General features: G+C 45.4%; 2 protein-coding genes and 1 pseudogene across 34 annotated transcripts in view; 1 reads left to right on the top strand and 2 right to left on the bottom strand.

Moving 5' to 3' along the window:
- Positions 1–1,679: 1,679 nt before the first annotated feature.
- Positions 1,680–2,317, bottom strand: Cnbp-ps1 (CCHC-type zinc finger, nucleic acid binding protein, pseudogene 1; annotated as a pseudogene).
- A 1,304-nt stretch (positions 2,318–3,621) lies between these two features.
- Positions 3,622–4,494, bottom strand: Vpreb1a (V-set pre-B cell surrogate light chain 1A). Its single transcript, NM_001108845.1, is given in 2 exon segments — positions 3,622–4,237; positions 4,325–4,494. Coding segments are annotated over 2 exon segments (411 nt in total). The 5' UTR covers positions 4,371–4,494; the 3' UTR covers positions 3,622–3,872.
- Positions 4,495–6,070: 1,576 nt separating this feature from the next.
- Positions 6,071–26,411, top strand: part of Top3b (DNA topoisomerase III beta) — a 28,241-nt gene continuing 7,900 nt past the window's right edge. For 3 of the 33 annotated variants that reach the window (XR_015632629.1, XR_015632618.1, XM_087575651.1), the window contains exons 1-9: positions 6,073–6,213; positions 12,517–12,603; positions 15,350–15,528; positions 16,756–16,887; positions 17,555–17,661; positions 22,344–22,418; positions 24,158–24,354; positions 24,836–24,992; positions 25,637–25,750. Coding sequence is in view for 14 of the 33 variants with exons in the window: in XM_087575651.1 (XP_087431777.1) it covers positions 15,459–15,528; positions 16,756–16,887; positions 17,555–17,661; positions 22,344–22,418; positions 24,158–24,354; positions 24,836–24,992; positions 25,637–25,750 (852 nt within the window). In the remaining 19 variants the exon portion in view is untranslated. 33 annotated transcript variants of the gene reach the window in all.

Here is a 26,411-nt window from a genome sequence, read left to right as displayed (position 1 = left end):
ATACATATAATTCAGTCACTCACACACACACACACACACACACACACACACACGCACGCACACGCACATACACACACACATTGACACATATGCACACACATACATGCTTGCACACACACTGACACACATGCACGCACACACACACACATGCACACATACACACATGCGCGCACACACACTTTGTGTCTATATTGTGGCCTCTGGTTTTATGGGATTCCTTAGTGTTCCAACATGTACCCCTGCATCCATATTTGTTTCTTGTGTTTTTTCTTTGGCGGCTGTTTGTTTGTTCGTTTATTCATTTGGAGGTTTGTCCTATTCCAATTTGTTCATCATTATGTCTTAGATACCTTTTGTTTTCTAAAGAGAGACACATAGGTATGGATCTGGATGGTAGGGAAGAACTGGGGAGAATGGGGGAAACTATGAAAAATATACCATTTCTTCCCTCTTCCCCTTCCTCCTCCAGCTTTACTGGAATAGTTTAAAATTACATTTTCTATTTTCCAGGACTTCAGTTGCTTTTTCCATCTGACTTTTAAAAACTGATTATAGCCAGTGAAACACGGTCATCTAAGTGACACAGTATACAGAAATAACATCTTGATTTCTGTGAGATTGCATTTCTCTGCAATTCCTGAATAGCTCCAAATTATGCTAACTCTGAGCATCGGATGTTTACCCTGAGTTTTAGATTTAGTCTTTGGAAAACTGTGTTCTGCACCTTTGCCATCACCTTCTGTAAATCCAGCATCAGCACTGGGATGAAGCTGCTCCTGTGTTGGGCTTTTAGCCAGATTCCCTGGCATAGCCTTCAACACAGTTGTCTTTTCAGTTCACTCCCAACTCCACTGTATGTTCTATGAGGGCCTGATGCAGATGTTACCTGATGTTATTTAATAGCTACTGAGGTCAGACAATCCAAGGCTCTCATGCTGAGAATAAAGTTATTTATGGAAGCTTAGATGCTTTCAGAATTTGTCCCCGCCAGCGGGGACCCAGTTATTCAGGGTCCCGAAGAGGCTTTCTACCTGTGGGCCAAAATGGGGGTGAAGAGAAGAAGGAGACCAAGCAAAAGTTCTGTTGTCAAGGTCTCGTTTATTGGGATGAACGTTACAGCTTTTAAGGCTTTCAGGTAGGGGGAGTGACCTTTGTGAAATATGAAGGAGGGGGAGATGAGGGTATAGGCAGTGATAGCTGGAGGCAAAGAAGTCAGGCGATGAGGTCAGGTGGTGGAGACACTGGGTGTTGACTGAGGAGATAACTGGTATCTGCTCGAGCTGAGGCATCCCTTGAATGTTATACTCCTGTGCTGTAAATTCATGGGAGAGGCTTTATCCAACAATCTTAAGATTTAATGCAGTCATCTTAGGGGTGAGTCTCTGTGGCCAAACAGCCCAGAGTCACTTTGAACCATGCAGTCAAAAAGCGGCTAGGCCCAAATCCAATATGGCTCCGTGCAAGAATTGGTTTACCTCCTACATGGGAGCATGCTCAAACCTTAGAAGGGCTTACTAGACTGACTGAACTCTTCCCAGTCATAAATCCCTATTCACCAGTGGCATGGAAAGGGGGTTCTTTAACAAGGCATTATACATAACACCTCTACCAAACTAAACATAAACTTTTTTTTGTAGTTAAATGCAGAAATTTGGGGTTTTTCCCACCCCTTTCCTCCTTTTACACTGCACGTAAAGCTCACTGGCCTACAGAACAGCCTCTATCTGCCAACCTTTGGCCAGTGAAGAGGATTCAGGGAAAATAATACAACCATCAATCAGAAAAAGGAGGGGCAATAACAGAAAATAATTAGGCTGTAGCCTCACTGTGCATTCCCATGCAAGATGCCCTGACTCACCACAGCTGTAACAGTTGAAGCCACTTTTCTTGCTGCAATGGATGGCTACCTGACCTGTTTCACCACACCTATAGCACTTCACCTTGGTGCAGTCTTTTTTGAGCATGTCCAAATTCACCACAAGGATAGCACTTCTACTCATCTGCGTGGTCCCACTCCCGAACCTGAAGGCCTGGCTTGCCACAATTGTAGCAGCATTGCTCTCCCTCTCTCTTGGGCTCCTTGCAGTCCTTGGCAATGTGGCCTCCTCTACTGCGTTATAGCAGGTTTCATCCTCCTGAATCCTTGGCAAGATGACCAGACTCACCACGGCAGTAGCAGATGTCAGGAAGATGTCTCGGAAACAAACTAGAACCCTCTGCCTCGACTTCTCATTCCACGACCCCGACCTGCACCAGTAGGGCATTCCCTGGCCTAGTGGACAAATCATCCATACTTGGAGCATTCGTTGCTGCTCATAGCTGCAGATAGAGCTTTGGCGTCTGAGCTGCCCACAGGGGAGGAGACTCAGACTTAGATCCAAGAAGGCAACTCGAAAAGCAGCTGCTGTTTATTTTCAGGGTCCTTGCTGCACCACTCGCAGGTCTGCACAGGGTCCCACACTTGCTGCTGCAAAAAATCCCACTTCAATAGGAGGAAAAAAGATAATGCAAAAAGGGTATGCAGACCTTCCACTTTATTAAATTTATTTTGATATAATTCTTGGTGACGACATTAATATGATTATCATCTTGCACTGTTTGGTGTTCCCCCATCTTCAAAAGACTCAGAAAACTCATAGTTTCAGCAATCTCTTTTAAGCTGACAATTGTTTCCAAGAACGCTCTATTTTTTTGCCTCTCCCTGCACACTACTTCAAAGTCACAATTTACAGCTGTTCTTGTAATGTGTTCATTAGCATTACTTAACCATAGTTATGGCTAATACGTTTCTCCTTAGACTATAACAAAGTGACAGTTCACTTATGAACCAGCTGAGTAATAAAGAATTACTTCAGAGGGCAGTAGTGGCACATGCCTTTTTTAGTCCTAGCACTCAGGAGGCAGAAATAGGATTTCTGAGCTCAAGGCCAGCCTGGTCTACAGAGCAAGTTCCAGGACAGCCAGGGTTACACGAAAAAACCCTGCCTCAAAAACTCCAAAATATTTTTTAAAAAAGAATTATTTCTTGTGTAATTATTCTTGTGTGTGTGTGTGTGTGTATTCACATACATACATACATACATACATATAGTTTTTAAAATGCTGGCTGGCCCTTCCCTGCCCTGCACAGAAGGTAGATGGATCTTGCTAACCCTGGGGCCTTCACTGCTACCTGGTGCCATCTGGGACTGTCACCACTCACATTGGAGAGCACGGGCTGGGTGGTGCATTTGGTAGCAGAGGCCACACCCACAATGCACAGGCAGCTCCATGACAACGGTCTATCCATCCCACAACATCACTAGTAACAGTGAGGGGCACCTGCCCCACACCTGTCTCTTGGCACCCGCTCTCCCCCAAGGTAGATGGCGTTTGCTGGGCTCCTTTACTCTTTGACTGTGGAGATGACAACAGGAGACCCTGTCCTTTGCAAGAAGGTCCTCCTCCAGGATGTTTTTAATCACCCATTTGCCCCATGATCATAACAATAGGGCTAAGGCAGTGCTCTGCCTCAGTGTTGGGTACCTGGCCAAACTGAGCATGACTAGTCAGGGTCCGGGGACCTTTGACCTAGCCATTTCTTAAATCGGTTCTGAGATCACAAACCAGCCAAGTCAAACTCAGTTAAGAAAAAAGAAACAAAAAACAAAAAAAAAAAAAAAAAAAAAACAGCTTTAATTCTACAATCCAGCCTCCGATGGGGCGCATAGCAACACTGCAATACAAGGAAAAGCGGCTGGCTCCACCTTCCTGGCTCTGCGAAGCCCGGTGTTCTACCCCTCCTCCCCAAACCAGCCTAGCCGAGCAAAGCAAACTCCGTCTTCGGTTCTAGGTCTGAATGTCTCCAGAGCCTAAGATCCCGAATCTGTCCGCTACTTTTCTTCTTCCCACTCCCTCTCCATCCTCTTCTCCTTTTCCCAGCTCCGAAGCCCCACGGCGCAGTAATACACAGCCTCGTCCTCTGGCTGCAGGTCAGAGATGCTCAGGTACCCCAGGTTCCTGGCTATATCTTTGGATCCGGAGAAGCGAGGGGGGATCTTGGGATCCTGGTGCTTGTCTGAGTGTGAGAAGAATCTCAGCAGGAACGTGGGAGGGTGGCCCGGCCTCTGCTGGTACCAGTAAATGCTGTAAATGCCAATGTTATGGTTGCTGCTCAGGGCACAGGTGAGGCGGATGGAGGTTCCAAGGAAGGAAGAGGCCGATGGTGGCTGATGCAGCACGGGCTGAGGGCCACAACCTGAGAAAATAGAAGCGTGCCCATCACTGCGGCAGAGCAAGGCAAGAGGAGGAGCAAGGAGGCTCTGGGCCCCAAGAGTTCCCGTACCTGTGAGATGGGCCAGCAGTATGAGCAGGGCAGACGTCCAGGCCATGGTTCCAGACCTGCAGCACCCTGACCCCTACAGCCACTGCTCCGGTGCCCTGACCAGCTAGGAAGCAGTCTCGCCCCTGCTTTGCACCACTGGTTCCTGCTCACCACCCTCCCAGGCTTTCTGGGCTCTGCAACGTCACTTACCAGAATGGTTTAATGGTAGCCTTTGTGGCTCTGGGTTTAACCCAGGGAAGCATCCTGGGAGGAAGCACCTGCTGGAAAGTCATGGGCCAGAACCCAGGCGCTAGATGGTGGGCTCATCTCCCTGAGGGAGAGTGACCTCAACTCCCCTCTGAGAGGCTGAGCCCCACGGAAGCAGATTTGTAGTTCATGTTCAAATGCCTGGTGAATGGGACGAGAGTTCTCTCCTTAAACCTAAGCCTCATATCAGACCCCAAAAATGTGTGGGAGCAGTCATTGGGCCTCTTTAGATGTTCGTAAACCACATGTGAGCACACTGAATAAATTCCTTTTTAGTATTACTTATCTCTTTTTTAATTACATTTTTACTTTCATTTCTTTTGTGTGCACATAGTCAGCTTGACAGCCGCTGTTCTTTGCCTGCTGAGACAGACATCTTACGGGTTCTTACTTGTCTCTTTGATTGATGATTTGAGAGTGTGTGCCCAACCCTAGCTTGTTGGGGGTGTTAGAGCCAGCCTTGGTAACAAAAGAATGGCTTAACACCATAAGTTTGAGGCCACCCTGGGTCCACAGTGAGTTCCAGGACATCCTTGGCCACATAATGAGACAATTTTAAAATAAATAAAATTTTTAAAAAAAAATTTTTTTAAGATAGGGTCCCACTATGTTGCTCTGGCTGGCTATTCTGGACCCCGCTATGCAGATAAGGCTGACCTCGAACTCACTGAAATCTGCCTTTCTCTGCCTCCCAAGAGCTGAGATCAAAGGTGTGAGCCACCACCAGGCTATTAAAAATGATATGCTAATAAAGTCATAAAAACTATTTTAAAATTCCATAATTCTAATGCTCTAAAAAATGTACATATTATCTTCCAGATACATTAACACAAATAGTATGGTCTACAAAAATTTAAATGGTATTTTGTTTTGTACAGCCTGAGTCCTAAGCTGGAATGAAATTCACTGTGTAGCCCTGAATGGCCTCTAATTCTCTGCCTCGGCCTCCTGATTGCTTGATTCCTGGTAAGAGCCACCATCCTAGCTCATAGATGTTCCTAACACTAAAAGAAGCCTGTTATCTGAAATGTATAAATCATTGTAATTATTGGGCTGAAGAGATGCCTCCGTGGTTAAAGACACTAGCTGCTCTTCCAGAGGACCTGGGTTCAATTCCCAGCATCCACAAGGCTGCTCACAACTATCCCCAGTTCCAGGAAATTCGACACCCTCACATGGATATGCATATGCAAGCAAAACACCGATGTACATCAAATAAAACTTTATTAAACTTTTTATTAAACTTTAAATTTTTATTTTAATCATTAATTGCATCTGTCTTCATCAGTTTTCATCATCATACTGACAATCGTCATTATTGTCCTCTGGATAGTTTTTGGAAGACCAACTCCAGGCTGAGGGAAGACACACAACGGAGACTTGGACCCTCCTGCACCTAACAAGATGCAGACAGCAAGGCACCCGGAACTCACCAACCTCGGAACTTGCAGACACCTTAGTGTCGACATCGGAGAGCAGATGAGGGGACGCCACAAGCGGACAGAGCCGGAAGTGCGTTCGTGAGTGGCCACCGGGAAAGCACGGCCGGAGCGAGAGGTGCAGCGGCACGGCGGGTGAGCAGTGGGTTGCTGGCTGCTCGAGGAAGCGGAAGACGCTGGCTTTCTTCGGGCATTTCCGGAATGGTAGCGGAGCTCCGACCCGGGTGGGGGCGTGGGGGAGGGTCCTTGCCTGGTGCGGCTTTTTCCCGGTCCCGCCCTCGCTTCGGGTGGGACCGAGTTTAGTGGGCGACTGTCGCTCCACCGAGCTCCCCGCGGCCCCGCGATGAGATGTTTCTCCCTAATTGAGGGTAGGGAAACTGGCTCAGGGAAGCCTTGCTGCCCACAAAAGCTCGGGCCTGCGGTCCGCGTTCTTAGTCGAAGGTTCTACTTGCTGCCGGCCGGAGCCTGCTCTGTCTGGAGACCCGGGCTGTTCTCTGTTTTGATCTCCACAGGTTTGGAGAAAACGTGGGTAAACCAATGAATTAGAATCGAGGGCCAGCTACTTAATCATAGGTGAAAGGAAAGAACGATGACTTCTCTTAAACTATTTGGCACTCGGCCTTTGGGAACAGGACTGTGAAAAGCGAGGACGACTTGGATTTGATAGCTGGAGAAGGAGGGGAATTTTCACCGTTCGCCAAGGTCCCTTTTCACTTGTCTGAATTATTAGGAACTGCAGTTTACTCTGGCTAACTGGGCTGATGAGATGGCTCAGAGCTCTTACCACCAAGGTTTCGATCCCGGGAACCCACTTGGTAAAAGGAGAGCTGAATCCCACAAGTTGTCCTCTGACTTGTGACCTGTAGCATGCGCGTGCCCATACATATCCACACACAAATAATTGTTTGTTTGTTTGTTTAATTTAAATTTAACTCCTATTTTATAGTGATATTCATAGAACTGCAGCATAGTAGATACAGAGGAGTTAAGAGATAACAGAGAAGGAGTTAAGAGGCTTGTTTTCCTGGGACTGTAGGTGCTTAAAAGTCACTGAAGTGTTAAATACTTAGATTTTCCATGCTTTGCTGACCTCTTTTGGGGATCCCCAAGTTAAATCCACTACTTCATAATACACTGACCCAAAAGGAAATCTCCATATTTACAATGTTTTCCAAAGGGCACAATGATTGGTGAGATTTGGCAAGGTATAAGCAAGTTGTCTTACTATTACTCTCTCTATGCAGTCCACACCTAAATAACTCCAGAATAGGACAAACTGTAATGTCAAAACCTTGGCAGAAAAGATCAAAGTTGGTGTATCATGTAGGTTTACGTTAAGGAGTCTATATATAAAAATCTTGGCTGGACATTTTGGTATACTCCTGAATTCCCAGCACTCAGGAGTTGAAAATGGAAAGATCAAGAATTCAAGATCATAGTGACTACATAATAGAGAGGCCAGCCTTGGCTACACAAGGCCCTGTGTAGAGACTTAGTGCCTTTTCTTTTGTGACAGTGACTGTTAAGGCCCTGGATTACCTGGTTCTGTATCCTTAAAGGAATAAAAAAGGGGCTGGGGATTTAGCTCAGTGGTAGAGCGCTTACCTAGGAAGCGCAAGGCCCTGGGTTCGGTCCCCAGCTCCAAAAAAAAAAGGAATAAAAAATGTTTTAACAGCTTATTGCTATGTAACTGAGTATAGCCTGCAACTCAAGCTTCTCCTGCCTCATTCAGCCTCTTGAAAGATGCTATTATAGGTGTATGCCAGCATACCTGGCATTAGAAATCATGTTTTTCCTCCTTTGAAATAGTGATAGAATATTACAAAGTCCTCTTGTGCTGAAGTGCTACAACTACTTGTATTTGTTTTGAGTCAAAGCTCCTGAAGATAAATATATATTCAAAGTGGACAACAGCTGAATAATCTGACTAGTGGGCAAGCATCTGAAGTTGAAATGTGTCGCATACCTTTGTATTACTGCCCAGTCATATTCCTTTTCCTGGATACATGACATAATCCTGCAAAGGCAGAATGTCTGTGTCTGAAGGAACTTGTCAATCTATTCAGTAATTTAGGATCTTAGGTTGTAGAAGAGTAAAAGAGATACAAACTTCCCAAACTTTGAGCATAGAAAAAGAATGCCTAGAAATAGAAGTATTTGCTGTCAACACCCTATAAAGTCCGGTGTTGCTGCTGCTGTTGCTGTTTTTATGTGATGAGGACTCACTGGTAACACTGGCTGTCCTGGAACTTACTAGACAGACCAGACTGGCCTCAAACTCACACTAAGAAATCTACTTGCCTCTGCCTCCTACCACACCTAAGGTGAACTAAGTTTTCGGTCTGGTTTGGTCTGGTCTGGTTTGAAGGATCTATAAACAGGTAAACTTACAGGTAAAACTGTTGTCATGTATTCAGACACTCATTTGAGATTGCTCACCATCCACTACTTTCCGTTAGATTGAGCGAGAAAGTCCCTGCTCTCACATAGCCAGCTTATGTTCCAGGAGCTGTAAGATAAGAACCTGTTAGGAGTCTGTATCAGGCTTAGAAGTAAGCTACAGGGCAATATAGCAAGAGACATCCTTAGAGGCAACAGGATAAAATCTTAGAGCACAGGTTCTAGAGCAAACAGGTGTCCTGCCACTTCAGCTCTAGTGTGATCCACATTCCCATTCATTATAGAACATTATAATGACAGTGTCCCCATTCCAACCACATTGGTGGGACTGTCCAGTACCCACCACTTTCTTTGGAAGACACAGGAACTTCAAAAGCCTTAGTAGAACAATCTGTTTCCAGTTTTCCTTTCTGGCCTCTTGCTCCTCTATATGTGATAGCTCTAAGGACTGAAGACCTAGGTACGGAAGACACAGCAGTAACCTAAACAAGCCATGGACAGACAGACCATGGACAGACAGACCTGCAGTACCAACTATGGTTCTCAGAAAGAGGTAGGCCAGGAAGTCAGAGTCAGTACATGTTTTGAAGATGCTTGGCTTTTTCTTATGTGAGGTTGTATATTTAGGAAAAACATTCAAGTTTTTACTTGGGGCAATTTTTATTCTTTTGTCCTACAGCAAGGACTGTAACAGCCCAGGTTCACCTCCATACATGATATCAAGGAGTAACAAAAACACTTTTAGTGAAGGAATTTTCCTTAACATCTCCATTGTTTCTAAACAGTGCTCTTTCTGGGGCACCTTAGAATCTCTCTTAGGATTCTAAGTTCCATTGTTTTTTGTCCTTTTTGATCAGTCACATGCATCCAAGGCACCAGATTCTTAAATAGCACAGAAGGGATTGGAATGAGCTGGAACCACCTGCACCCCAGACCCTCACAGCCTCCCCAGGCAGCTGCTTCTGAGTCGTGTGCAAATGCATCTGCCTTTTGTAAATGTACTAGCTGGGGTTTTACTGTGGTAAACAGACACCGTGACCAAGGCAAGTCTTATAAAGAACAATATTTAATTGGGGCTGGCTTACAGGTTCAGTCCACTATCATCAAAGCAGGAGCATGGCAGCATCCAGGCAGGCATGGTGCAGGAGGAGCTGAGAGTTCTATGTCTTCATCTGAAGGCTGCTAGGAGAAGACTGGCTTCCAGGAAACTAGGATGAGGGTCTTAAAGCCCACACCCATAATGACACACCTACTCCAACAAGGCCACACTTCCTAATAGTGCCATCCCTGGGCCAACCATCTACAAACCACCGCAGTAAATGAGCATGTGTGCACAAAGACATGTACAGTCGCTGTTTGTTTGGGTTAATTGCATAAGGTCCCTATGTAACTGATCTTGGTGATCTGTGGGTGTCCTGGTGTACTTAGATACCATTCATTCAGGTAACCAGCTCCCTGCCGACTACTAGGTCGTTCTGATCGTCCCCTGCAGTGTTCTCACAGCTGTCTTATCTGGTCCTTCACCACAGTCCTGTCTGCCTCACAGGGTTCACTGTCCACCTGAACCAACTTGCTAGCACTTACGGTTTGTTTCTGTGCTTTCTACTCAGGACACTTCCACCCCTCAGATCCATGTTCATTGCTATCCCCATCCAAGAGTCACTCCCTCTAACTCCATTCCTACGTGAGCAAGAAGCTTTTTACCATTGGAGCCCACAGGACACAGTGTATCCCCTTCCTGCACCCTCTCCTTACCCTCTCTAGAATCAGGGCTGCTATCTTGATCATGCCTCTCACTGCCCTCTCCTCACCTAGAGGCACCACCTCCTTTGCTTCCCGTCTGAAAGCTGCCTTTCAGCCCTCAGACACTCTGGTGTCACGTCAGTAGTCCCTGACCCCCTCACCCTTCTTCTATTTTACTGGGACAGTTATCACAGTGGTATGCCATCCATCTGAAACAAAATGAAACAATGTCCTTGTGGTTTTCTAGAGTTTGTCCCACTCGACCTTTGCTTTTGTCACTGGACAAATGGTTTCCATCCAGGTCACGGAGGTTTACTCCAGTCTGTTGTTATATCCCCCAGCCTGCATTTAACACTGTAGTAGTGTCACTGTTTCTTTTACTGGGTTTCAGGCCTCTCCTCCTGCCACACCCAAATGGTTCCTCTTCACCTCCTTGTCTCCCTGCCACATTCCTTCCATGTACCCCTGCTGCTGCCCTCCACCACATCTACACTGCTCCTGAATTCTGACTTGACCTGCTTCTCCTTCAGGTGTCCATTAACCAGCAGGGATTTCTTTCTTCATTTGCCTGAGCCAAAAATCCAGAGGTTATCTGTTTCTTCCACATCCCAGTCTTGCCTGGCCCCTGTCTCTTTAGGGTCCAGTCACCTGTATGTCAGCCTCTTTAATATTTGAGGTCAGGTTGTTATACTCCACAGCAATCCTTCACTGCCTCCCAGCTTCTCCACCCCACCCCACTGACTTTATTGCCCCTCCAAGTGTCCAGCCATCTCTCCAGGTCTCACCTTTCCTGATCCCTTCAACCTGTATACTTCTCCCAGATGCCGTCTTGTCCAGTCCTATCCTATCCCTTACTCTCCCACCTGTGGAGACACGGCACTGTAGTGTGAACTCCAAGAAGACATGAACTAGTGTTGCTTTCTACCATCTTAGCTGAACCCAGGAGTAGACCTGGTTCTAGTGTAGTGTAGTGGTCGCTCAGTAAACTTGCTGACAACGGTACTCGTATCTAGTCAGGGGACTGCTGAAGAGGTGCACTTAAACAAATGGGCCCAGTTCAGCCATCCCACCCTGACATAAGCTGTTCTTAGACTTAGGGTCTTTGCTACTAAGTATAGATTTGCTTTAGTTCTTCATTTTCTTAATGAATGTTGTCAAGCAGCCTTTCCTATCACTAAATACTATTTTTAAGATAATATCTTTAATTATGTATATACAAGTAGGGGTTGTACATGCAAGTATAGTACCCATTGAGGCCAGAAGAAGGCATCAGATCCCCTAGCAGTTGTGAACTGCTCCATTTGGGTGCTGGGAACCAAACTCCAGTCCTCTGCAAGCGTAGTCCACACACTCAACTGCTGGGCCATCTCTCCAGCAAAACTCTAATTTTCTTAAACAATTTCTAAAAATAAGAAAACAGTCCAACTGTGCCCAAATGTGAGTAAAATATAAATGTGCAGCGATAAATAAACAGTAAAAGAGACATTTTTATAAGTTTGCAGTTGTGCTGTTCTCGGAGGCCAGAGGTCAGAGGTTTCTTTTCTTGCTCTCCACCTTATTTTTTGAGACAGAGTCTCTCAGTAAACCTAAAGCTTACCATTTCTGCTAGATTAGCTAGCCAGCAAGCACCAGATCAGCCTCTCTCTGCTTTCCCAGTGCTGGGATTCTAAGCCTATGCTACCACATCTTGCTCTTCATGTGGGTCCTAAGGATCAAACTTGTATCCATACACCTGCACAGCAAGCACTTCACTCACTGAGTTGTCTCATCAGGAAGAAGACGCCTCACATCACCTTTGCCCAGAAGGTTGCCCTTGTCTGAACAAAAGTCTTTGGGTTTTTAAATAAACACAGTAATGTATTTATAAATTTTAATGCAGGTGGGCATGTTGGCCCAGGACTATAATTCTGGCGCTTTGGGAGACTGAGACAGTAGTATTGCCACCAGTTCAAGGCCAACATAGAACACAGAGTAAAACTCTTACTCCATAACAATAATGTTGTATCTATAGATCAAAAAGAAAGGGAGACTGGAGGTATGGTTGGTGGTAGGGCACTTGCCTGGCATGCATGGAGTCCTGGGTTCCATCCCCAACAATAAAGAAGAGGAATGTGGGGCTGGAGAGATGGGCCCAGGTTCCATATATATCACCCATGTGGTAGTTGACAACAGTCTGTAACTCCATTTCCATTTCCTCTTCTGGCCTCCACATACAAATGTTCAGGGGAAATATATATATATAAAACAAAACAAAAAAAATTTATTGTAAAGAAAAAAATGCATCTTTTTTTCTGTTTTATTTTGGTTGGTATGGTTTTGGTTTGGTAGTTTTTGTGCTTATAGTCTTTATTCCTCCTCTGCCAGCAGGTTTCAAGTGATATACCCTGCCCAGAAAGCTACAGCAGAGGCCAACAGTGGTCCAGCTATGAAATTTGCATGTCCTCTTGCAAGGTATTACTGGCCATGGCACAATATAATGTGGGTTAGTTAAGACAGATACCTGGCCAAGGGCTATGGGTATGGGAGAGAGGCTTGACACCAGTACAGTGTTAGGAGAGCTCTGAGGCTGTGTGCAGCTCCATGCAAGAACTTGACTTCCTAGGCCAGCAACAGAAAGAAGAGGGGGTCACCAAACAGTATTTTAACAGTCAGGGAGCACAGGCAGAGGCTCCAAATGGACTCACGTCTTTCTTTTCCTCCCTTCCTTCCTTCTTTCCTTTTTTCCTTCCTCCTTCCTTCCTTCCTTCCTTTCTTTCTTTCTTTCTTTCTTTAGAGGAGTGGGGACTATTTTGAGATAGAATCTCACATATTCCAGGCTGGCCCTGAGTTCCCTAATAGACAGTGACCTTAAACTGTTGACTCTCTGACCTCTATTTTCCAAGTTCCCAAATAGGGTTGGTTCCCCCCATCCCCCACCCCCCTTAGGATTTAGTTTCTTTGTTTGTTTTTTAACATTTTTAGTAAAAAAAAATTTTTTTCATATATTTTGATCATGTTTTCCCCTCCCTCAATTCTTCCCTACATCTCTGCCCACCCAACTTTGCAACACATACACACAACCATACAAAGTAAATAAGCAAAATATCAATAAAACCAAAAATGCCCAAACATTGCAAAATGAGATAAAAAAGACTACAAAGATACTGTTGGTTCATTTGGGATTGGCCAACTACTCCTGGGCATAGTGCCTTCCCTGAGGTGTGGTTAATATACACATTGAGACTCTGGTAGAAAACTAATCTTTCCATTGCAAGTAGATATCAATCACAGATAGCTTCTTGGTTAGGAGTGGGAGCCCCTGTCCACATCCTTCTCTCAGTGCTGGGACCTCATCTGGCTGAAACCTGTATAAACCTTGTGCATGCTACCACAGTCCCTATGAGTTCACATGTGCATCAGTTCTGTCATATCTGGAAGACACTTTTCTTGAAGTCATCCATCACCTCTGGCTCTTAAAATATTTTTGCTTTCTCTTCTACATAACTCCCAAGCCCTAAGGAGAGGGATTTAATACAGACGTCCCATTTAGGTCTGAGTCTCTTATTCTTATTCTCTGCACATTGTCCAATTATGTTAGATCCCAGCTACTGCAAAGAGAAACTTCTCTAATGACTGTTGAGCAAGGCTCTGATTTTTGGGTATAGGAGAATGTCGTTAAGAGTCATTTTACTGCTGTGTTTCTGTAGCAGAGCAATAGTATTTGGGTTTGCCATAGGCCTGTGTACTGTCTGAGATCAGGTTCTCAGCTACCTTAGCAGTGTCAGGGATGGCTTCCATCTCATGGAGTAAGACTTAAATCTTATCAGAAAGTGTTTGGTTACTCCTGTAACATTTGTACCACTATTGTACCAATATAATGTGTAAGTGTCGTAGGTTGCAAGGATTATAGCTGAGAGATACTGGTAATTACCTTTCTCCTCTAGTAGCATACAGGGTACTCTGCAATACCAGGAGTGTATCTGTAGGGGTGAAACCTCTAGTTGGCACCAGCTCAACTTCTTCATGTTTGATTCATATAAAGTGTTTTCTTCAGTAATAGGACCTTAACTTTGGGTAGTGGAGAGCAAGCAGTAGCCTTGACAAAAGCCTGAGATGTTTGGGGGTTTCCATAGTGTTCCTTTGGCCCAGTCAAGCTGTTACTCATTCCTAACACTGGAGGTTTGAAAACTTGGCAGCATAAGATGTCTAGTTGGGATCCTGTCAGAGCCTATTATCTGGTAACTTGATTTAGATTCCTTTTCTGTATGATTGTACTTTAGGAAGCTTCTGCAGTAAGTTTCCATACAGCTTTTCAAATGTCTCTTAGTGTCAGTTGTCCCTCCCCATATTCCTTCCTTTATCTTTTTCTCTATCCCCTTCCTTACTTAATCCCTCTATTCTAGTTTCCTCTTTGTCTCTCCACAACACTGTGTTCTATTTCCCCTTCCAAAAGATGATTTATAAACAGGTATTCCAAGAGCTGGTCCAGGGGCTTGGGCACCCATACCCTGCCTCAGCCTATAAGTCCAGGTCTGTAGGTCCCATCATGTTTTAGGCACAAGTTTAACACCAACTGAAGTCGTAGTGTCACTGCTGCTTTCCCACATAGAGTCAGACTCCCACTTCCTGAGCAGTTGGTCGTAGGCAGATGTGCTCCGATTTCCCCAGGTTTTCTTTTTCTTGCCCTGGCTTTCATTGGTTCTGTTTCCATAGGGCTAAGTACAGTTGAGTAGTAGAGTACTTACTTAGCATTCTGGGTTCCATCTCCATCACCAACCTAAGAAAGAAAGTGTATTCCTTGTTCTCCTCACTTAGCCTTCTGTCAACCCAGTCATTAGCAAATTATACCTAATAATGGGTTTCCTCATGACATTTTCATATGTGAATATAATGTATTTTTATATTCGTCACTGACTGCCTTTTTCATCCCATTCTGTGAGTGCCTTCCTCTTCCTAACTGTGGTCTCTACTTTCTGTGTGTGTGTGTAGCCTGGTGAGTTCCGCTGGGTTATTTACAGGATCCTGGACACTCGAGCAGTAGCTACACCACTGAAGAAAATGTTTCTCCTTTCCTCAAAACTGTTAACCACATTTAGAAACTTGCTGCCTTCGAGGAAGCACAGCACTTCCTCCCCCAGTGCATACCTTCTTCTGCCCCTCTTCACAGAGTTCCCTGAGCATGGAGGGATGAAGTAAATACTGCCTTTCTTCCCCTTAGGAGTCAGCATCGGCAGTCCTGTTGAACTACAGAGGAGACATTTCTAAGCTTTTGTATTGCTGCTCTTCTGGGTGCCACAGTCTGTGGGCCCTGACAGCCTGGAGCAGGAATGAAGACGGTGCTCATGGTAGCAGAAAAGCCATCCCTGGCACAATCCATTGCCAAAATCCTCTCCCGAGGTAGGAAAAAGCAAGCACTAGGCTGTTTGATTGCTTTCATCTGTAAACACAGACTTGTGGGTTTTTGGTCATTTCTTTTTCCAAAGTGTGCCTCCACAGCTGGTGGGTTCAGCTGGGATTGGCAGGTTTCAACAAGCACCTTAGTAGCAAATCTCCTATGACATGCCATGTCCACATGTGGAAGTCCCAGAGCTGAACAGCAATGACGTAGTAGAAAGTGCAGTGGTTGTCAGCATGCTGATCCAGTTAGGGGCATTGGTCATGAGCATAAGAAACAATCATGGAGGGCTGGAGAAATGGCTCAGTGGTTAAGAGCACTGACTGCTCTTCCAGAGGTCCTGAGTTCGATTCCCAGCAACCACACGGTGGCTCACAACCATCTGTAATGAGATCTGATGCCCTCTTCTGGTGTGTCTGAAGACAGCTACAGTGTACTTATATATAATAAATAAATCCATTTAAAAAAAAAAACAATCATGGAAGAAGGTAAATGAGACTAAGTCTTGGGCTTTGCAACACTAGATATCACTATAGTCTGCTGGTGATATAACCCTGGATGTGGTTACAGTTACATTCCCTACATCTCATATCACTCACAAGTGGCCAGTGACTTGAGAGCCAGAAAGGTAGAGGAAGATTTGCCCATCAGGATCCACTCTGCCACTGAGGTGATACATGGAGGGAGGCCCTCTAACTAGAAAGATGCTTGGATGCTGGCTGGCTATCCAGAGATGGCAGGCATCCACCTTGACCTCCTGTCACCAGCACTTGGAGGAAGAGCCCCCCTTGTTAAGCTGAGAATGCACACGCCAAAGGTCCAGACAGGTCCAGAAGGCATCTTCTCATTTCCAAGTACCAAGAGTGTTCAGCTGAGGAACCATAGTGTAGGATATAATAATTAGGTTTCTGGTAACATTATATAATCTAAATAAATGAAGGTAACATTCAAATTGAAAAACAGAAATATAATGAGACCCCAGGAGTCTCAGCTTCTAGTTCCCAGCCAGTATGGGACTGATGTGAGTTTCTGTGAGATTTTTTATAGATGTTTCTGTTCCTCAGCACCATTAAGTCAGCCAAGACTTAGTTATCTGCAAGGGAGCTAAGGAATGTTACCAGTGGCTACTCTGGAGAAGGATAACTCTTGTCCCCTGAGAGTCAGCATGTAGGCTCGGGGACCCACAGCGTCTACAGTCTCAGAGTTGTCTGTGTGGTTTGCCTCCCTAGGAAACATGTCCTCACACAAAGGGCTAAATGGGGCGTGTTCAGTGCACAAATACACAGGAACCTTTGCTGGCCAGCCCGTCCACTTCAAGATGACATCTGTCTGTGGTCATGTGATGACACTGGATTTTCTGGGTAAGATAACCATTCTCCTGTCTCTGTCCTGTTGAAAGGACACCATACACTACCCAGGGTCCAGTTAGACCCTGTTCCCAGCAGATCATGAAGTGGTTAACATCTGGGTAAGCTACCCATCCCCATCCCTGCATGGTGCACCCCACCTTCCCCATCCCTGCATGGTGCACCCCACCTTCCCCATCCCTGCATGGTGCACCCCACCTTCCCCATCCCTGCATGGTACACCCCACCTTCCCCATCCCTGCATGGTGCACCCCACCTTCCCCATCCCTGCATGGTGCACCCCACCTTCCCCATCCCTGCATGGTGCACCCCACCTTCCCCATCCCTGCATGGTGCACCCCACCTTCCCCATCCCTGCATGGTGCACCCCACCTTCCCCATCCCTGCATGGTGCACCCCACCTTCCCCATCCCTGCATGGTGCACCCCACCTTCCCCATCCCTGCATGGTGCACCCCACCTTCCCCATCCCTGCATGGTGCACCCCACCTTCCCCATCCCTGCATGGTGCACCCCACCTTCCCCATCCCTGCATGGTGCACCCCACCTTCCCCATCCCTGCATGGTGCACCCCACCTTCCATATTCCTAGTTGTGACAACCACAGAGGCCGACCTTTGTAAGCCATGACATGTGACTCGTGTCTTTGGATATTGTTTCCAGGAAAGTACAACAAGTGGGATAAGGTAGATCCTGCAGAGTTATTCAGCCAAGCTCCAACAGAGAAAAAGGAAGCAAACCCCAAGCTGAACATGGTCAAGTTCCTGCAGGTAAGGGAGGCTCCTCCCAGGTCCCCATGTCACAGGTAGCCACAGCTGTCTTTTGCACCATAACTTGTGCCCTCATCCACATCTTAGCCCTCATCCACGTCTTAGACATCAAGGCTCTGGCCAATAACCACTGACCCATCTTTCTGTCATTTCTTTTTTTTTTTTAAAGATTTATTTTATTATATATAAGTACACTGTAGCTGTCTTCAGATACACCAGAAGAGGGCATCGGATCTCTTTACAGATGGTTGTGAGCCACCATGTGGTTGCTGGGAATTGAACTCATGACCTCTGGAAGAACAGTCGGGTGTTCTTAACCACTGAGCCATCTCTCCAGCCCCTTTCTGTCATTTCTAAAAGTACTCTGTTGGCCCGCCTGGCACTTTCCCTGACACTCTTGACACCCGTTCTGGAAAGCAGACATTCTGCTTTTATAATGGCTCAGTTAAGGGTTTTCCCCAATTTTAAAATAAATATGTACGTCTTATTAAAAAGACAAACTGGAAAATAAAGACAAGTTTAAAGGAAAAGCTGTATAGCCACATGACCCAAAACAAGCATTGTTAATGCTGAACTGTGTCGTTTCAGCTTTCGATGCGTAGGTCAGGGCATTAAGGTCATAAAGAGAGGAGGAGAGCCAGTGGAAGGAGATGAGGACAACAACGTAAAAAAATAAAACCTTCAGTAAACCCACTTAATCTTTTATTTCCCTCTGAAAATTATGGAGCACACACTGTGTTTTGTACACAATAAAGTTAAAAATACTCACTATAGGGTTAACGAGACGACTCCGTGATGGCTCCGTGGGTAGAGCACTTGCTGCACAAGCAATAAGAACCTGAGTTTGGATCCTAGCAGCCACGGCAGTGCTGTGCTGTGGAAGGCAGAGACAGGAGGATCGCTGGGGCTTGCTGGCCAACCACATACCTCCAGGTTCAGTGAGAAACCTCGTCTTAGGGGATAAGAAAGGGACTGGTAGAGCAAGATACCCAGTAATGTCCTCTGGCCTCGGCCCCACAAGCTTATGCACATGCACACCCGTCTTGGTTCTTCTTTTCTCCTCCTCTCTCCAAAACTCTGTACCCACTTTACCTTTTCACTGCCCAATCACAAGCTTTGTCCTATCTTGTGCCTGCCCTCGCCTGCATGTAGACATCAATCTGCATTTCACCCTTTCTGTCTAATTAAAAAAGGACTTTTCTGGGGTTGGGGATTTAGCTCAGTGGTAGAGCACTTGCCTAGAAAGCGCAAGGCCCTGGGTTCGGTCCCCAGCTCCGAAAAAAAGAACCAAAAAAAAAAAAGGACTTTTCTCTCAAATGTAAGCTGAGCATAACTGTTACCATTCTGTAATTTAGAAAATATAAAATAAGCCTAACACCCATCATTTTTGTTAATTAAATAGTACATTGTTATACTAGCTTATGAAAGGCTTAAAATCTGTGTGTTATGTCTTGGCTAGCTTGTAGACTCTCTGAAAACTATCTAATTAAATATGTATTCTCGATGTTGAATAGCCTGGGTAGGCTGTGAGACTATAATTAGTCCTCAACCCTGTCAGAAATCTGAGAATGACCACTACTATCTGAAAATATAGGAAGCCTAACACAACTTCCCAGACTGAGGCAAGTTGAAGAGACGACTGCCTACCTATACAATCCCCTGTTAGCAACACAAAAGAGCATCAGTCTTCAGCCTTCTGGCCCAGGATCTTCTGACAGACATTTGTAACAGAATTTTGAAGAACTGATTATTCTGACTTGGCAGAGATTTTCAGTCGACTATTCTGTATAGTGTGTCCTTTTCTGGACAGTATTTTGTCTGTGGATGAAATAGGCAATGTCTGCCCGGTGGCTGCCTAGCCACAATGTAATGTCTCACCTAGAGATAGAGATGCTCAGTTTCTTCTTTGAACCCACAAAAGGGAAGCTGCTAGAGGCAGATATGTCTCAACAACAAAAGAATAAATACCATTAAATGTCACATTTTGTGGATTTCTGACATTTTTAAAAACCATCTATGTAAAGTAATCTGGACTGTTATCTGATAATTACTCTTAGCTATTTCTAATAAATTATCTTGAAAACATCCTAACATAAACTCAGAGCTATGAATTTGTTATCTGGCCCTTAACTCATACATTTAATCATCTCAGATCAGTGTATAATAGCAGTTGTAGGACTGGGTCTGAGCCCTGTATTCTTAGGTGTGTTGTATAAGCATAATGTTTGTATGAGAGTAATAATATCAATCTCAATTTTATACCAATAAGAAATTTATACCAATGAAAACCTTAAATTTGTATTAAATTCTGTACCAATATAAGAGATTATAACTTAAACTTAGTAACAAATATAAGGATTTCTATCAAATGAGATTACAGCAATCAATTCTAGCTAATTTCTGCCTGTTAAATTATGACCATTTCTAAATTTCCCAGAAAGACAGCCTCAGAACAACTACCCTCAGCCCCCAAGTCCAGGACACTGGGTCGCCGACTTGTCACAACTTCTTCAGGCTGAATGTGGGCGTTGAGAAATCTTGAAGTGGGGTGGGGGTAGGGAAAATGTCTTATGAAGCCACACCAATGATCACTGTAGTCTCTGCTATCTGTCCTGACTGGATCCAGCCAAAGGTCCCTGAGATCAGGAGTTCAGGCAGGCCAGTTCAGCACGTCTGACCATGAGACTCACCAAAGCTGTCCATTCTGTGATATATAAATCTCAACACAAAGTTTTAGTGTCATTGAGACATCCGTGTGGATTGCCTCAGTCGGGTAGGTGTGTAGACTGGTTAGGGTGAAATTCTGTTCCCCTTTGTTGTAGTTTTATTCTCTTCAGTCTAGTTCTAACGGGGTCTCCCTCTATCAAATCTGATCCACACTGACCCACTCTGGAAGGTGTCCAGAGCCTAACACCTTTTCTAAAAACACAAAGACAAAACCTTTCTCCCAAGTCAGCATGTCCTTCAGTCAGCAACCAGAAAAGCTTGTATCTTGTATTCCCTTCCAGAGAAATAATATTATCACAAAACTCAAAATTACACCCATTTTGAAAATTAAAACAATTTAAAATAAATGAACTAAACTAAACAATACTGTATGAGCCTATTTTTAGGCCTCTCTAATCTGTCATGCCAGGAAATCAACCCAAATTCCCATGGAGCCCATGTTAGAGATTATGAGCCTCCTGCTGACTATAATATACCATCCTTAAAGTAAACTTTACTAATCCCTGCCTGTAGGAAGCAGGCAGCTTTGATCCATTATGCTGTCTGCTTGGAGCCATTGCATTTTTCCCTGTACTAGTTGTGAACTATGGGCAGAATTCTTGTATGACTTGGGCAAAATCTGTATTCTCTCCTTTAACTATAAAAAGTTTAATCACACTTCTATTAATACCTGCTAATAAGAAGCAGGCAGCTTGCCAAACCAAGATTTTAACCCAAAATTCCTATGGAGCCCACGTTAGAGAGAGTATGAGTATCCTGTAAGACTTATTAGAGCATTGTCCTTATACCTCTGTCTGCTAAGCTCTCTACCTGGAGCCTCTGACCTCCACTCACAGCAACTTCTGTAATATGTATTTGTTATGCACTCTGCCTGGTGCTACAGACTTCTATTTTTTCTCTCTTAGTTCCAAATCATGGTCAGAAATCCCCGTGTGATTCAAACAAACTCTGTATATAAATCTATTCTAAAATCAAATAAACCAGTCTTTGAATTAAGCCACACTCGGCTCCCTGACCCAGAGCAGCTTGTTTTCTTTCACAGCAGGGACTTAGAGTCTGTGAGCAGGACTCCCCCTGTGTTTGTTTCAAGGGTCCTGTGCTTGAGTCCATGTGACTCCTCTCCACACCACCACTCCCTCACTTAGAAAATAAAACTCTAACTCTCAGGCTATAATCTAAATCGTTAGTGGATTCTTGCCTAACACATTGGTTCACCATCTGTTGCTGTAAATATTAAATAAAGGAAGCAAGACACCAAGCACCATGCCATGCTACCTCCTGCTACACTCTGTCCCTGCGGTGATCTCCCCACCATGGCTAGTCCCAGCAGCAGCTATCCATCTAATTCCCAAGGCAGGTCGCTGCCACACCAGTCCCATACAGAGACCGCCGATCTCGGGGCTCTCTTGCTGCAGACTCTGCTCACATTTCCAGCTACCCAGTAAAATCAAAACTCAATAAGCTTATAATTTATCAATCAGATTTATATCAGTAAACTCACAACCTCCTGTAAAACATCCTTATAGGATTTTCATAACTTCCTATGGCCATTTAAGACCACACGGATCTGGGTCATCCTCTGCCTCCATTTTGTTCTTCTTTTCTCCTTCTCCTCTCTCCAAAACTATGCTCGCTTTACTTCTTCACCGCCCCATCACAGGCCTTGCCTTATCTTGTGCCTGCCCTCATGTGCATATAAACATCAGTTCGCACACCCATGCACCTGCACACCCATGCACTCGCACCATACCACATGCAGAAGGATAGACATATTGTAATTACAAATTTTTGATCTAACGATATGATAGTTCTGAACCAAAACCGAGTCTAAGACAGCCTCATTGTAGGCAGCTTCTTGCTCAGCTCCTCATCCTAGAAGTCCAGTACCTTGTTCCATCTCCTGTCCCCAGAGAGGAATGTCACAGGGATGACTATCAGTGTGTACTTCGTGGCAGGTGGAGGGCAGAGGCTGTGACTACGTCGTGCTGTGGCTGGACTGTGACAAGGAAGGCGAGAATATTTGCTTTGAGGTGAGTGTGGGGCCCACTCTGGTTCCCTGTAGACCTTTTCCCCACCTTCCTGGTCAGAGCTAACATAGGGAGTATAGGGCTAAAAGAACATCTTCCTCCAACCCCTCGATTTCAGAAAATCTGTAGCTACTTTAAATTCATAGACCTAGAGCTGGAGAAACAGCTCATTGGTTAAGAGCACTTGTTGCTCTTACAAAGGAAACAGGTTTACAAGCATCTGTAACTTCCAAGGTATCTGATGCCCTTCTCTAAAGGCACTAAGCATGCACGTTGGGCACATACAGACAGACAGAACATTCATACACATAACGTGAAATAAATGGATCTTTTTTTAAAAAAGATTAAGACATAACTAGGGCCCACAAGATGGTTCTGCAAGTGAAGGTGATTCCCACTAACCCTGACACCCTGAGTTCCGTCCCCAGAGCCTCACATGGTAGGAGTAAGCTCATGAGAACTGTCCTGACTCACACCATGGCACATGCACACAGCCCAGTTAGTAGTAGTTGTAGTAGCAGTGTTTTTTTAAGCACTGTTCTGGGTGAGTGCAAGTTTCAGAACTTTCAGTGTTTGTCTTAGCCTGTTGTAGACTTTGAGTTCCTGTAGTTAATCTCCTCAGCAGTTTGCTAATTCGTATGACTATTTTGCCTAGGTGTATATATTTGCCCTTGGCAGTCAAAAAAGGGCATCAGATTTCCCAGACCTGGAGTTACATGTAGTTTTAAGCCTGAGTCCTCTGCAAAAGCAACAGGTGCTCTTAACCACTGAGCCATCTCTCTAGCCTCTGTCTCATCTCCCACCTTCACATGTCCTCTGCCCTGTCATCCTGGGGAGCCCAGCCACAGGGAAGCTGGTGGAGGTTTCCCATGTGCCCTCTAATGACACTTTAATGATACTGGCTGTGCCTGCTGGCCCTGCCACTGCCCCTTGCCTCTATGTCCCTGTAACCTAGCTGTAACCTGCAACTTGTCACACTTAAGTACAGGAGGTGGCTCTAGTAAGACAGGAATTCAGAGCACCAGAATTCTCATGCAGCTCTCTTAGCAAATGCCGTACTGTCCCTTCTCAGATACCCTCTTCTCTCCTTTCTCTGTTCCACCCGACAGGAGTATCCCCTCAGAAGGCCTTTGCCTCTGGTACTAGAAACAATAGCAGCTCATAGGGCCACTGCTTTCTCATAATGTTGCCACTACATGGCCCAGCTTCTCAGGTGACTTCCCTCCCCTCGTATAGCCTTAGTGAGTCTCAATTCCAGGAACTTGTATACCTGGCTCTCACCCCCATACAGAGCCTGCTGTAGCCTTCCCATTCTTCGTCACTTTATCTTTTCCTTTGTCGGTTTTCCAATTGTGTGAAAGCTCTACCAATCCATTCAAGCACTCCCTACTCCCAGCAAAGAGAAGGGATTTGGGACCATGGTGTCATTTGTGTACTGGGTACAGCATTCACTGGTTAGTTCAGATGAACACTCATGAGAAGGGAAAGGGTAGCAGTCTTGAGGCAACACTAAGAGGAAGTGTGCTGAGGAGTAGCTGCATATCTGGAAGTGAGTGCAACCAGCAAGACAGCCAGAAGGCAAGGAATTTGTAGGGGGACAAGATGTCTAAAAGGGAAAAGGGATAGAGGAGGGCCTAATAGGGGTGGGAAAAGGTTAACCCTGGAAGGCCCACCCAGCAGTGGGGATAAAGAGTGAAAGGCAGGGGCCAGGGATTAGCCACAGCCAGTATTCTTCCTCCCAGGTCCTTGATGCCGTTCTGCCTGTCCTGAATAATGCCCACAATGGTGAGAAGACAGTGTTCCGGGCCAGGTTCAGTTCCATCACAGACACGGACATCTGCAATGCCATGACCCGCCTGACTGAGCCAGACCACAATGAGGCACTCTCGGTGGATGCCCGCCAGGAGCTAGACCTGCGCATCGGCTGTGCGTTCACTAGGTGCTGTTCCCCGCCACAGGCACACAGCCAGGGTACTGCCTTTCCCAGGGCCTGAGAGCCTGCATGAGCTACCAAAGATGCCATTTTTTTTAACCTGAAGAAAATTTTATATATTCTTCAGATGCACATCACATAGGCCACAATTTCCTAATCAGATTATTTGTATGCACTCTCGTGTACTGGGGGACAGTATTCATGGGGACACCTGTCCTGGGGACAGTATTCATGGGACACACTCTGTCCTCACTCCATCCTGACCCTGGGGACAGTATTCATGGGACACACTCTGTCCTCCATCCTGTGCACATGCATAGTTCTTCTTTCATGACTTCATACTCTGTCACCGTTGCTATCTTCAAAGTGAGGAGCAGCCTCTTTGTGTGACCTCTCCGTATATTCCCCCAAATCCACAGACTAGGTTTACATGGGGTTTTTCTAGAACTAATTATTCATCCATTTTTCTGTCTTTCCCAACCTCTAGGTTTCAAACAAAGTATTTCCAGGGAAAATATGGCGACTTAGACAGCTCTCTCATCTCCTTTGGGCCTTGTCAGACTCCAACCCTGGGATTCTGTGTAGAAAGACATGATAAAATCCAGTCCTTCAAACCAGAGACCTACTGGGTACTTCAGGCCAAGGTTCTCTTCCCTTCTGTATTCCTGTTCTGTTGTTGTGGGTTTGGGTGTGGACTTGAGAGTTTTCCTCCTCATCATGAGCACCTTGTTGGCACCAGGCTAAGAGCACGAGTGTGTCTTACAGTCCCAAACAGTTGTAAGTCCTGGCACCCAGGAGGGAGAGTCTCCAGCTTTCATGGAGCAGTGAAGCTAGGCTGCTCCCGGACACACTGAATGTGGATAAGTAGGAGTTCCCTCTTGGGGTAAAGGTGAGGTCAGCCATTGGGGTCTTCAGTGGGGAAGCTCAGCACAGGGTTAAGACTGCTGTCAAACCTTACAGATCTTTAGGGCTTTTTTACATAAAACCTCCTAATGTACAATAGGTCTAAAACCCAGTACAGAGTTCCTCTGGTCGCCTTCAAGGTTGGGGACTGTGCGGGTATGGAGACCTTGATAAGCAGGGATAGAGTGGAAGCACAGCTTCAGATATTCCGTAAGGGCCCAACCTCAGTGCCTGCTCAGCAATGGGAAGTCAGGTATCAGCTTGGGATCCACAGCTCAACAGTTATGAGCTGTTACAGTGAGGCTGTTTATCTGTGGACTAAACCCAGCGTCCTCTGTCTCGGTTTTCTTCCCTGCAGTGTGCTTGTCTTTTGTCTTTCCTGCAGGTTCATACTGATAAAGAGGAGTCACTCCTTTTGGACTGGGACCGAGTTAGAGTTTTCGACCGGGAGATTGCACAGATGTTTTTAAACATGACAAAGCTAGAAAAAGAAGCTTGGGTATGCGTTCTACATCCACATCTGTCTCTTCTGTCCTGGATGGGCATGCCCTAGAATCAGTGACCCTGGGCCATGCTTTCTGCCTTTTATGAAACTCAAATGGCTTCTCAGACAAATGAATGGTTTCCTCACACATTCATTCTTAACAAGTTGTGCAGTGCAGCATCTGTGAAGCACTATCTCATGCTAGCCACACCTGAGCCACTGCTGAGCCATTTCCATTGTTCTTCCAACAGACTGAGGTGCAAGGTCTCCTTAGGCAGGACTCCATTTCATACAAATGTTTCTCTTCTATAATATCCAAAGCCACCAGCTGCAGAGGAACCTATGTGCACATTCATAAACTTGCCTGAGTTCATACAGCTAGGATATAGCTCTAAGATCCCACACTCAGTCAACTCTTACACTTCAATGGTGGTGTCTCCTACTCAGGGCTTCTCTGAGTCAGGGTCTCCTGCCTGGTGCTTAGGAAGATGGTCAGCTTAGCAAAAACTGGCTGACAGGATAGAAGCAGGTCTACATTCATCACAGCCAAGATCCAACAGCTGTGACAACCAACCATCACTGAGCCTCTGCCTGGCCTTCTGTCTATTTACACTTTTCAAACCTCACTTTGGTGCCATTTTTGCTCAGGCTCTGCTGACTCACATGTGTGGCTATT

This window comes from Rattus norvegicus, chromosome 11 (assembly GCF_021556685.1).
Source record: "Rattus norvegicus strain SHRSP/BbbUtx chromosome 11, alternate assembly SHRSP_T2T, whole genome shotgun sequence".
Taxonomy (NCBI): domain Eukaryota; kingdom Metazoa; phylum Chordata; class Mammalia; order Rodentia; family Muridae; genus Rattus; species Rattus norvegicus.
The sequence above is the reverse complement of the archived record's forward strand: the minus strand, read 5'-3'. Positions and strand labels throughout refer to the sequence as shown.